The 13,022-nt window shown below is 36.7% G+C and overlaps 1 protein-coding gene and 1 non-coding gene across 7 annotated transcripts in view; one reads left to right on the top strand and one right to left on the bottom strand.

Annotated features, from left to right (window-relative positions):
• FAM169A (family with sequence similarity 169 member A) overlaps positions 1–13,022 on the top strand; it is a 66,844-nt gene that overhangs the window by 14,897 nt on the left and 38,925 nt on the right. For 4 of the 6 annotated variants that reach the window (XM_020913131.2, XM_020913130.2, XM_070476819.1 and 1 more), the window contains exons 2-5: positions 4,821–4,955; positions 6,116–6,215; positions 6,526–6,611; positions 8,683–8,854. The exons of 1 other annotated variant lie outside the window; for it this stretch is intronic. In XM_020913131.2, the coding sequence (XP_020768790.2) occupies positions 4,824–4,955; positions 6,116–6,215; positions 6,526–6,611; positions 8,683–8,854 (490 nt within the window). In that variant the 5' untranslated portion in view covers positions 4,821–4,823. Of the gene's footprint in view, positions 1–4,820; positions 4,956–6,115; positions 6,216–6,525; positions 6,612–8,682; positions 8,855–13,022 lie in introns of those variants that run through there. One more of the 6 variants, XM_070476820.1, reaches the window with a different exon arrangement.
• LOC139038319 (U6 spliceosomal RNA) lies at positions 12,462–12,568 on the bottom strand. The gene has a single exon (XR_011491312.1). It is a non-coding gene; the product is annotated as a U6 spliceosomal RNA (small nuclear RNA).

The following is a 13,022-nucleotide window of genomic DNA, read 5'->3' as shown; positions in this document are numbered from 1 at the left end:
AGGATCCCTTTCTAACTATAACATCTTATTTAGATAAGCTCCTGATGGTTCTCTGTTTTTTTTATTTTTTGGTTCTCTCTTGAAATTTGGTTTTTATTTTCCTCCTTTTCACAAGCTGTCTGGAAGTCCTATGGTATCGCTTTCATAAATAGTGTCACAAGTTTTTCTTACTTTCTCTTTTTATTTAGACATTTGCTAGCAGATGGGTTGATTTAAGTGTTCTATTTCTAGGTTTTGATTTTTAAAAATTAAAAAAAGTCAGCTTAATTTAAAAAATTGTATATATATTTACAAATTAAGGTCCCAGTCGTATGTACATCAGGTTTTAAAGTTCTTAGGACCAGTATTTCAGATTATGGTTAAAAAAAAAAGAACTTCCTCTCACTAACATATCTTCAGAATTCAGAAAAATATGTTTAATTGTATGTATAACAGTATATGTCTTTTTTGTGTTTATCTCATATTTCTATTAGATATTCAGTTCCTTATCTAATGATGCTTTTGTTGTATTAAAATAGATTTGAAGGTCACTTTAAAGAAAAGTAACTTATTTTTTCAGTGACTTTTCCCCTAGATTAAAAAAAAACTTTTTGGGACTTCAATGGCTAAGACTCTTGAGTTCCCATGAAGGGCCCAGGGTTCAATCCCTCGCCAGGGAACTAGATCCCACATGCTGCAGCGAAGACCCAGCACAGTCAAATAAATAAATATTTTTTTAATGGGAAAAATTAATTTCTCATTTCAATATATTGTAAGACAGACCAGTGAAACAGTAGTACCTATTAAAAAGTCCTGGACTTTCCATTTATTGTTTCTTCTTACTGGTTATTACTATATATATGAGGGCTTGATTTCTCTATGTAATTTTATATCTCACATTTTACTACATTTTCTTAATTGTTTGAAATAATTTTTCCATTGATTTTTGTTTTTGTTTTTTTGTTTTTCAGTTAAATGTATTATTTGCAAATTGGAGTAGAGATAGTCTCCCTTTCCCCCTAACCCATGCACCTGTCCCCAATTGTTATGCCTCTAATTGCTTTTCTCTTTAATTTTTTAGTTAATTAATTAATTATCTTATGGCTGTTCTGGGTCTTTGTTGCAGTGCATGAGCTTTCTCTAGTTGAGGCGGGTGGGGGCTCCTCTCTAGTTGCTGTGCTTGGGATTCTCATTGCAGTGGCTTCTCTTGTTGTGGAGCATGGGCTCCGGGGTGTGTGGATCTTAGCAGCTGTGGCTCGGGCTCTAGAGCTCAGGCTCAGTACTTGCAGCATGTGGGCTTAGTTGTCCCTCGGCATGTGGAATCATCCTGGACCAGGGATTGAACCTCTGTTTCTGCATTGGCAAGTGGGTTCTTAACCACTGGGCCACTAGGGAAGTCTTAATTTTCTCGACTAATGGCATTAGCAAGTACCTATATAATATTATTTATTAGGTAAGTCCTTATTTTTCTTGACTTTAGTGAAAAATCTTTAGTGTTCCCCACCCCCTCTAGGTTGTTGGCTTCCTTTTTTAACAGCTGTATTCATAAGAGATACAGTTTACAAACTGTAAATTCTTAAAGAGATGGGAATACCAGACCACCTTACCTGCCTTCTGAGAAACCTGTATGCAGGTCAAGAAGCAACAGTTAGAACTATACATGGAACAATAGACTGGTTCCACGTTGGGAAAGGAGTACATCAAGTCTGTATGTTGTCACCCTGCTTATTTAGCTTCTGTGCAGAGTATGTCATGTGAAATGCCAGGCTGGATAAAGCACAAGCTGGAATCAAGATTGCTGGGAGAAATATCAGTAATTTCAGATATGCAAATGACACTACCCTTATGGCAGAAAGTGAAGAGGAACTAAAGAACCTCTTGATGAAGGTGACAGAGGAGAATGAAAAAGCTGGCTTAAAACTCAGCATTAAAAAAAACTAAGATCATGACATCTGGTCCCATTACTTCATGGCAAATAGATGTAGAAAAAATGGAAATAGTGACAGATTTTATATTCTCGGGCTCCAAAATCACTGCGGATGGTGACTGCAGCCATGAAATTAAAAGACATTTGCTCCTTGGAAGAAAAGCCATGACAAACGTAAACAGTGTATTAAAAAGTAGAGACATTGCTTTGACAAAGGTCTGTAAAGTCAAAGCTATGGTTTTCCCAGTAGTAATGTGCAGGTATGAGAGTTAGACCATAAAGAAGGCTGAGCACGGAAGACTTGATGCTTTTGAGCTGTGGTGTTGGAGAAGACGCCTGAGAGTCCCTTGGACTGCAAGGAGATCAAACCAGTCAATCCTAAAGGAAATCAACCCTGAATATTCATTGGAAGGACTGATGCTGAAGCTTCAATACTTTGGCCACCTGATGTGAAGAGCTGAGACATTGGAAAAGACCCTGATGCTGGAAAAGATTGAGGGCAAGAGGAGAAGGGGGCGACAGAGGGTGAGATGGTTGGATGACATTATCAACTTGATGGACATGAGTCTGAGCAAGCTCCGAGACATAGTGAAGGACAGGGAAGCCTGGCGTGCTGCGGTCCGTGGGGTTGCAAAGAGTGAGAAACAACTGAGTGACTGAACGACATTTACCCGTTACGGCTGTACTTCAGAGATTTTTTTTAAAAAGTAAATTTATAAGGTTGTTCAACCATCACCAAAACTTATTTGTAAATGTTTCTTTGATTCTGAAAAGTTCCTGTGTCCTTTTATAGCAACTCTTATGTTGAGAGGTATATGATGATTTATTTGTATGCATGTGTGTTTATATCCTATACCTTGTAAATATTTAGTTTTATCATTTAAGGAATTATTCATTTTTTAAAAAATGAAGTATAGTGGATTTACAGTATTAGTTTCAGATGTGTAAAACAGCGATTCAGTGTTTTTATAGGTTATATTCCATTTATGGTACGGTGGTAAAGAATATACCTGCCAGTGCAGGAGATGCAAGAGACTCAGGTTCAGTCCCTGGGTCGGGCAGATCCTCTGGAGGAGGGCATGGCAATCCACTCTAGTGTTCTTGGGTGGAAAATTCCATAGACAGAGAAGCCTGATGGGCTACAGTCCATGGGGTCAAAAAGTAGGACATGACTGAGTGTGTGTGTGCCTGTGTGCACACACGCACAGAGACACACATGCAATTTGAAGTTATTATAAACTAATCATACATTTCCCTGTAGGAACAGTGGACCCTTGTAGCTTGTTTGATGCATGGTCATCTGTACTCCTTAATTCCCCAACTTGCCCCTTCCTGCTGCTTCCCACTGGTAAACACCAGCGTGTTCTCTGTATCCGTGAATTTTTTTTGCTATGTTCATTTTTTTGTTTTATTTTTTAGATTTCACATATAACTAATATGTAATATTTGTCTTTCTCTGAGTTAATTCAGTAAGCATATTACCTTCTAGGTCCATCCATGTTATTCTTTAAAAGAAAAAATTTCCTTCTTTTTTTAATGACTGAGTAGTATTCCATTATATATATATATATATATATATATATATATATATGTATGTGTATGTATATATACACACCATGTTAAAAAAAGATCTGATCTTCTTAATCCATTCATCTGTTTATGGAAACAGGTTACTTCTGTATCTTAGCTATTGTAAATAGTGCTGCTATGAATATTGGGTGGCATGTATCTTTTTGAATTACTATTTTTGTTTTCTTCAGGTATATATCCAGGTATTCACTTGCAGGATCTCAGTTCCCCAACCAGAGACTGAACCCAGGCCCAGCACAGTGAAAGTGCTGTGTCCTAACCTTTGGACCACCAGGAATTCCTTATTTTAGCTTCTTAAGGGTCCTCCATATTGTTTTCCGCAGTGGCTGTACCATTTTACACTCCCACCAACAGTGTAGGAGGGTTCCCTTTCCCTTTTCTCCACACCTCTCACATTTGTTATTCATGTTCTTTCTGATGATGGCCATTCTTACAGATGTGAGATAATATATTGTTGTGGTTTTGACTTGCATTTCTTTGATGGTTAGCGATATTGAGCATGTTTTCCTGTGCCTGTTGTCCAATCTGTATGTATGACTTCTTTGGAAAAATGCTTATTCAGGTCTTCTGCTTGTATTTTAACTGGTTTGTTTTTTGATATAGAGTTGTATGAGCTGTTCATATATTTTGGATATTAATTCCTTATTGGTCATATCATTTGCGAATAGTTCCTCCTATTCAGTAGGTTGTTTCTTTATTTTATTGATGATTTCCTTTGCTGTGAAAAAGCTTTTCAGTTTAATTAAGTACCATTTGTTTATTTTTGCTTTTGTTTCCTTTGCACTCGTAGACAGATCCAGAAAAGTATTGCTGGGCTCTAGGTCAAAGCGTATTCTGTGTATGTTTTCTTCTAGGACTGTTATGGTTTCTGGTCTTAAGTTCAGGTCTTTAATCCATTTGGAGTTTATTTTTGTAAATGGTATAAGGAAATGTTTTAAATGGTGTAAGAAAAATGTTCTTTCATTCTTTTGCATATAGTTGTCCAGTTTTTCCAGCACTGCTTATTGAAGAGACTGTCTTTTGTCCATTGTATATTCTTATCTCCTTTGTCATAGATTAATTGACCAAAGGTGCATGGGCATTAATTCTTATTTCATTGCTTGTTTTTAATATGAGTGTTTAAGTTTTCTTTTTGACATACATTTAAATCAGCAGGCTCAAGTTGTAGTCTTTCTTGGCGTAGTAAAAAAAGAAGTCTCTCTACAATAAAATGCTGTGCTGTTACAAGAGAAAGTTTTCTCAGTACAGGAAGATAGCATTTCTTTTTTTTTTGAAAACAGTATTTCATACTCTGAAACATTTTGTCCCATGTTGTTTGTTAAAGAGGATGGCATTCCCTGTGGATATGTTGGATAATTGCAGTCATGAGGAACTGGTAAATTCTGCTGAAGATTACATGTCAGATCTGAGGTGTGGGGACCCTGAAAATCCGGAATGTTTTTCTCTTCTCAATATTACGGTAAGGCATCCTGCTGTGATTTTTACCAGCCTTTTCCACTGAGTTTATATTGAAGTCAGTATCCTTTCATTATCTTTTAAAGTGTTAACTAATCACCTTTGAAAATTTTATCAGAACACTTTTCAGTAAAATGGATAAATATTGATTTGTTAGCATGATCAAATGGCTAGTTAGCCATATTTGAGCTAACCCAGTTAAATCTACTTTAGATTTGGAAATTGTTGGTTTACAAACATTTTTTTATAAAAATCAGCAAAAAAAATTAATTAAAAAATGAAAGAAAAAAAATCAGCAAAACACTACATTACACTTTTTTGTGTCACAAGCCTTCCTTTCTCCAAAATATTAAAAATTTCTGAATATATTTTGATAGATCATTAGACATAAAATTAAGAATTCTGGTGTGAATTTGATGACAAATTCTCTAACCTCTTTAGGCCTCAGGTTTTTCTTTTGGCAAATGATGTTTATTTAATGAATTCTCAGCTTCTTCCAACATCACTATTTTACAGTTTTTTGAATGGCAATATTATGTGTAAATAGGGAATTAGCATTCCAGACTGTGAAGAATCTGACTACAATGCCGGAGGCCCGGGTTCGATCCCTGGGTTGGGAATATCCTCCGGAGAAGGGAATACCCACTCCAGTATTCTTGCCTGGAGAATTCCATGAACACAGAAGCCTGGCAGTTTACAGTCCATGGGGTCACAAAGAGTCAGACTAGACTGAACAACTTTAATTCGTTGAAGGCAGAAAAGGTTTAAAGTATTGTATATATCTCAGGGGAAAAATACCCTAGTGTCTTTTACTAGAAAATGAAATTTTTCCCTCAAGTGACCTAAATAACAGATGATAAAATTTTAAAATCATTTTATAGAGCATATCATGCCTTTGTTTTTATTCAGATGCATAGCTACAGCACAGTGATACTTATTGAAATACTTAATTTTTCTCCCAAGTTGATAAAATTCCTGCAAAAGTAAAGCCTATCTCATGTGGTCTTTTTTTTTTTTTTTTTTTTTTCTGGAGACTAGAAATATCCTCTGTGAGAAGAAACTACAATTAGTGTTAGTGTATGTTTAAAATTTTGGTAGAAACATGGTGTTTTTGATATTTTCTTTACCAACTCTTCACTAATGTTTAATCAATTGTCATTTCAGATTCCTATTAGCCTGTCAAATGTAGGCTTTGTACTTCTCTATGGTGGAGATCAGACCCAGAAAGTTCTTGCTCTTTTTGCACCTGAGGACTCACTCACAGGTCTCTGTTTTGCTTAACCTTTATAAATTGAGGAATTTTTTCCCCCAAACAATTAGAAATTTATTAAAAGATAGCTACATGAAGGAATTTTGAAAAAAAAAAAAACAACTTATTTCAAACTGTAAATTTAGGAAAATAAAATTTCTCTGTTAAATATTTAGTGAGTGAAATATAATAAGATAGTATAAATGGGGCTGCCACACTGTATTGTAAAGTATGGATGTATTTAAGAGTATCCTTAAAAACCTACAAAATAGTAATATCATGTACTTTAAGACTTCGATGTTAACCATCATTTATTCTCTTTTAGCTGTGGCACTTTACCTTGCTGATCAGTGGTGGGCTATTGATGATATTGTGAAAACATCTGTCCCTTCAAGAGAGGGGCTTAAGCAGGTAACAAGACCCTGTCGTTTTAAAAGTGTTTAAGAGACCATTTCACAATGTGTTTCCCATAAACAGTGATAATTTTTGAAGTTACTGGGCTATTCTCCATTTTAGTATTCCTGGTGATAGTAAACCCTTTCATTGTTCCATTATTATGGTGAAACTGGCAATTAGATTGGGCTTCCTTGATTTTAATGTGAGGGTCTGAGTATTGAGGGAGGAGGAATGAGAACCTGTGGTTTAATTGATCTGTAGTTACCCACATCAACTTCAGGTTCTGATTTTTCCTTTTGGGTGGGAAAAAGCTTATTCTCTCTGTGTGGTTGCTTAGGTTCTCTGTCTCTAGGAGAGACTGATCAGGAAACTTGCTTATCAGTAGGGCCATTTTGGATGGTCCATTCAGTGTTCCAAACAGTGTAGTGGAAAGGAGGTCCTCAGTAGCATACTGTAAAACTTAGTCTTTTTTCTGTCCCAGTCATCATTTTATCAATTGCTTAGAAGATGACATAGTTGGCATGCTTATCAGTTCTTCATGCCACAGTGCTGGAAGAGAGAACTCATCTGTAAAGGCAGAATTAAGAAACAAAAGAGAAGGATCTAACATGAAAATAAACTAGTGAAAAAGGTAAAATAATATCTATGGGTTCAAAAAATTAACTGTACACCATGAAGATCAAACTAAAACAGCAGCACATATGAAAAAGATTGGGCTTTAGTTAATTAGAAGTAAAATCAAGGAAAGAAAGAAAGCTGATAAAAACCCTAAGTTTATACAGAAAAGCCCCATTATCTTATCAGTATCTTCCGTTTATATCTGTAGTAGCTGCATCTGCTGACATGCAGAGAGACATTCGGGATCTGAAGCCATTTCAAGGGAAAAGACTGGAATGGCAGGAGTACCCAAAATCATATTAGATGAGTCTTTTTCTACATTCAGCTTTGATAGGAAATTTAGGAGAATATAAGGGCTGTTTTCAAATATTTGTAGACTCTGTGGTCCAGAATATCAGGCAAAGTATAGTTTTTGGAAAAGAGATTTCAGCTCAGTGTGAGAAGGAATTTTATGCTGGTCAGAGCTGTTCAAGGAAGGCATGGGTTACTTTGTAAGCTGGTGAGCATGGTCGTTTCATGTGGTGGTTGGTATTGGAAATCTCTTTCCAGGGAGGTTTTTGGTGGTAGTGTGTGTGTGCCTAATGTTTTTTTCTCCCCCTTCCCCTAATTAGACATTCTTGTTTTTCTTTAAGGAAAGTTGGAGCGGGCGTGTAGATTTCACGGCTAGACTCTTGTTTTTAGCAGTGACAAATATCTGTGGGGAAAACCCCACTGTTCAGTGTCAGGCAGTTGATGAAGGGGTCCCAGTGACTATGGAGCCCTCCCTGTAGGAGTGAGGTTCTGTTTCCATTCTGTGATTGACCCAAGTTTTGTTTTCATCACACTGCCCTGGTGCCACTGTCATTGCCCATCTGATCTGATGGAGGCGTGTATGTGTATGAGGGGAGACAGGTATTCCTGAGAGTTGCATAACAAACACATGACTGTCAAATGACCATTTTACCTGGAAAAGATAAGACAGATGCTTTTCCCAAGGGCATAATTACGGCTTTCCTCATCAAATGAGTTGATTGTTTTTCAAGTCTTCAGAGTAACACTAAGCTTTTGTCCCTTTTATTTTATTTCCTTTTTTTTTTTAATTGTGTAGGCTGGAATGGGTGGAAAGAGCTGAAGCACTAGAGATGTTGGGGGCTGCAGTTAGAGTTTGGGGAGACCTGGGATCTGGGCAGTTGGAAGCCAGAAGAGAACACTGACTGCTGAAGTGGAGATGCTGGAAACCTGCTTGCCTATTTTAGAATTTTGCTGAGAGGCATTATTTCATGCATAACTTGTATCCACAGAAATGGATTGTTATTGGTGTGAATGACTTGGTCTCATCTTTGTGATAATAAAATGGTTTACAAATCATTTTGAATGTATTCAAAATGCTTTGAATGTCAGTATGAGATGGAAGCAGGGAGTCAGGTAAATTGCATCTCTCAGTTGATGCGTATTATAACTTGTGCCTGGTGTCTGACTCTCTTTGTAGGTGAGAACTCTTGGGGAGAGAGTGGTTCTGTATGTTCTGAATCGAATTATTTATAGAAAGCAGGAAATGGAGAGAAATGAGATCCCATTCCTGTGTCATAGCAGTACTGATTATGCTAAGATTCTGTGGAAGAAAGGAGAGGCCATTGGGTTTTATTCAGTTAAGCCTACAGGTGAGTCTTTAAAAGTTATTTAAAATATGTATTATGTAAACTCACTTTCTGGACCCCACCTATATCAATGTCCCTTTTACATTAGTATCTAAAGTACAAATTGAAATGATTTTACTCAGTATTTCTTGTGAGTGCTTTGATTCTATGTAAGTGAGGATTGTTAGGAAAAGTCGTGAAAAAAAGATTGAACATTTGACAGGAAAATTTTGCCACGTGTGTGATCAAAGTTGTATGTTGAGGCTCAAATTTGTCTTCTTTCCCTCTCATTTCCTTCCCTTTATTTAAAGGTCCTTGTTCTACTTCGATTCCTATTGCTGTCACTATTACAGACTTTTTCAAAGCCTCTTTCTACCTGTGGACCAGATGCATAGCCTTTCTCTTCTAGTTTTAGCTGATTCGGCCTGATAGATTAAAGGCAGCTTTGCTAATTACCATGAAAAACAAAGTGCCTTAATATATTTAGCGAATCCAAGCAGCTTTGACATCATTAATCTAGTCAAGTTTGGATTTCTGATCCCAGGACCCAACTACACCCTGTTCTGAAAGACTAGAGCAGCTTCATCTTGCTGTATGTGTGCTCCTGTTCTTTTGGTTCCCTGGAGCTACTGGAGCCAGAAAAATCAAACCTGCTTAGTCCATGTGCATACCTACTCCACACCTGACAACCACCGAGCAGCAAAGGCAGCCTTGTTCTGCGCCTCGGCCAAAGACCATTCTCAGAGAACACATATTATTTTTCTATCTTTTTTATATTTCAGACTTGCCAAATTTAGCTCTTGTGATCAAGTGCCCTCTAAAGATCTTACCAAATTCCCTGCTGAATTGAAGGACAGTTGTGACTAATAACCTTAATCATATAATTAGTGGACATTTATGATGAGAATAAGTATACGTAGTCAACAAAAGGGAGGTCAGTTTTTCTCAAGAATAAATAAAACTGTGATCTATAGTTTTAAATGGTTTGGTATAGTAAATAAGTCTCCGTTAGTATGCTGTTTTATTCTTGTAGAAATTTGAAGCAGAACCAGTAATTATGTAACTCCAGAAAGATACCATCGTTTAGAGGCAGAATAGTGATGTTTGTTTAGTGGAAGCCTAGTGCTGCATTGCATAAAGACATCACTTAATTGGTTTAACATGTTCTCATACATTTGGGGCTGGAGTCTGGTTCACTATATGCTTTATTTTATACAAGGTAATTCCTATGGGGATTAGAGGCTTGTTGCTGCTACACTGGCTATAGCAGGGTTTCCTACTTGAAACTAGCTTATAGACATTTGAAGTACAGAAGAGTTTATGCTTCTCCATTTAGAGCATCTGTAGATGAAAGACACACAGTACAGGGCGCAGCATTCCCTTCTCGGTATTTCTGATCGGTACTTGATTGCAGGCGTTGGTCCCTCGTTGATGTGAGTTTGGGGCTCCTCCTCTCCTTTGGGGCCTGGCTTTTGTTTCCTCTTTCTGGTATTTAACTAGTTTTATACGCTCCAGCTTCCAAGTACTACTTGTCTGCCCCTCTTAGCACCTTCCATTCTTTCCTGCTAACTGCATGGCCTGTTGATTTGTCTTTTTCCACTCTAAGCTCTGGCTCTCATCAGCCAGAGAACAGTGGACTTAGATGTGCTTATGCTAGCCTTTGAACCCTTAACCATCTAATTCAGTGTGGAAGTAGTTTTCTACAAAGGAAACCCAAATGTAAAATGATTTTAAAAAATTGCCTGGGACAAATACTGAAACACTTTGTGATAGAACTGTTCTTAATGTATTGATATGTATCAGAAAAAAACTGTACCAGTAGCAAAAAGATGAAGTCTTTATTAAATACATTTGTAGTTGAATAAAAGTCTGTGATTATTTATGATTTTTTAAATAGCAAATCAGTATATAGGGTTATTAGTAGGAACATAAAAGGAACATATATTATCTTGATATATAAGAGGAGACTTTGTTTATGAGGTCAAATCTATTTACAGGAAATGAAGTTCAAGAAAATATGTAATTTTGGGGGGCCTGAAATAAATTATCATGACAGATTTATAGTTTATCTTTTGGGTTAGGTAGATGTCAGATCATTAAAAATAATTTTTAACAGTAAATCACTGTATAATATCTGATACATAACTCTAAAGGGAGCTTGCAGAGCGTAACATCATTGTAATAAGATTTTCTGGTCCCTCCTATGGTTATTAAGCATTTTTATCTATAAAAATAAAAGATACAGGATTAATACTTGTTGCGTTTTGATAGTAAATAATATTTGTTCCTGGTCTCATAAAATGAAAAGAAAAAGGTAAGCTCTATATATTTAATTAAGAGATTTTCAGTAAAATTTTATTTTTTGCTGAATAGGTTTCCAAATGTATAATATACTTGTGTTTTGATCTGTCATATGCTAATATTAATTATAATGAAAACTCAGAATTACTTTTGAATTGGTACTTAGAACCTTATGGTTGCAAGGCATTTTAAAAATTTATATTTAAAAAAATTTATATAGAGATAATGTATTTACAGAGAAGAATAATTAGATAATCAACATATAACTCAAATATAAAAATATATTACATCAAGATAACGGTATGTAGAATAAATAGAAGGCAGGATGGGGAGGAACAATGTAGACTTTTACTCTTAATGGTTAGTTCAGTAGTAAGGAACAGTTTGTTCAGTGTATGATGACAGTTATCAAATCAAATTGATAATAGTTTTTAGGGTCCATTTGATACATTTAAAAGAGTAGTGATATAGTTTTTTTCTTTAATCAATGTTGTTTGTTTGAGAAGTGATGGGGCGACTTCCCTGGCAGTCCAGTGGTTAAGACTACGCACTTAAATTACAGGGGGCGTGGGTTCAGTACCTGGTCAGGGAACTGAGATCCCCCACATGCCCTAAGGCCAAAAAACAAAAAGGAAACATAGTAAATTTATATAGAGAATCCTGGCAGACACCATGTTAATTAATAGATTCTGGTTAACATTACCAAGAATAAAACACATCACTATTAGAGACCCCAGTATTGTATACTGAGAAGGATATCACATCTTTTCTGTACTATTTTTCACCAAAATGCATAATCTCAATTTTATCATGAGAAAACATTCAGTTCAGTTCAGTTGCTCAGTTGTGTCTGACTATTTACGACCCCATGAATTGCAACACGCCAGGCCTCCCTGTCGATCACCAACTCCTGGAGTTACTCAAACTCTTGTCCATCGAGTCGGTGACCCCATCCAACCATCTCATCTTCTGTCGTCCCCTTCTCCTCCTGCCCCCAATCCCTCCCAGCATCAGGGTCTCTCCAAATGAGTCACTTCTTCACATCAGGTGGCCAAAGTACTGGAGTTTCAGCTTCAACATCAGTCCTTCCAGTGAACACCCAGGACTGATCTCCTTTAGGATGGACTGGTTGGATCTCCTTGCAGTCTAAGGGACTCTTAAGAGTCTTCTCCAACACCACAGTTCAAAAGCATCAATTCTTTGGCACTCAGCTTTTTTCACAGTCCAACTCAACATCCATGCACGACCACTGGAAAAACCATAGCCTTGACTAGATGTACCTTTGTTGGCAAAGTAATGTCTCTGCTTTTTTTTTTTTTTTTTCACGAGGAAAAATATGGAACGCTTCACGAATTTGTGTGTCATCCTTGCGCAGGGGCCATGCTAATCTTCTCTGTATCGTTCCACTTTTAGTATATGTGCTGCCGAAGCGAGCACACGTCTCTGCTTTTTAATATGCTATCTAGGTCGGTCATAACATTCCTTCCAAGGAGTAAGCGTCTTTTAATTTCATGGCTGCAGTCACCATCTGCAGTGATTTTGGAGCCCCCAAAAATAAAATCTGACACTGCTTCCACTGTTTCTCTTATTTCCCATGAAGTGATGGGACCAGATGCCATGATCTTAGTTTTCTGAATGTTGAGCTTTAAGCCAGCTTTCTCACTCTCCTCTTTCAATTTCATCAAGAGGCTTTTTAGTTCCTCTTCACTTTCTTCCATAAGGGTGGTGTCATCTGCATATCTGAGGTTATTGATGTTTCTCCTGGCAATCTTGATTCCAGCTTGTTCTTTTTCCAACCCAGTGTTTCTCATGATGTGCTCTGCATATAAGTTAAACAAGCAGGGTGACAATATACAGTCTTGAGTACTCCTTTTCCTATTTATAAAGCCAA

This window comes from Odocoileus virginianus, chromosome 14 (genome assembly GCF_023699985.2).
Source record: "Odocoileus virginianus isolate 20LAN1187 ecotype Illinois chromosome 14, Ovbor_1.2, whole genome shotgun sequence".
NCBI lineage: Eukaryota > Metazoa > Chordata > Mammalia > Artiodactyla > Cervidae > Odocoileus > Odocoileus virginianus.
This window is presented reverse-complemented; position numbering and strand designations above follow the sequence as displayed.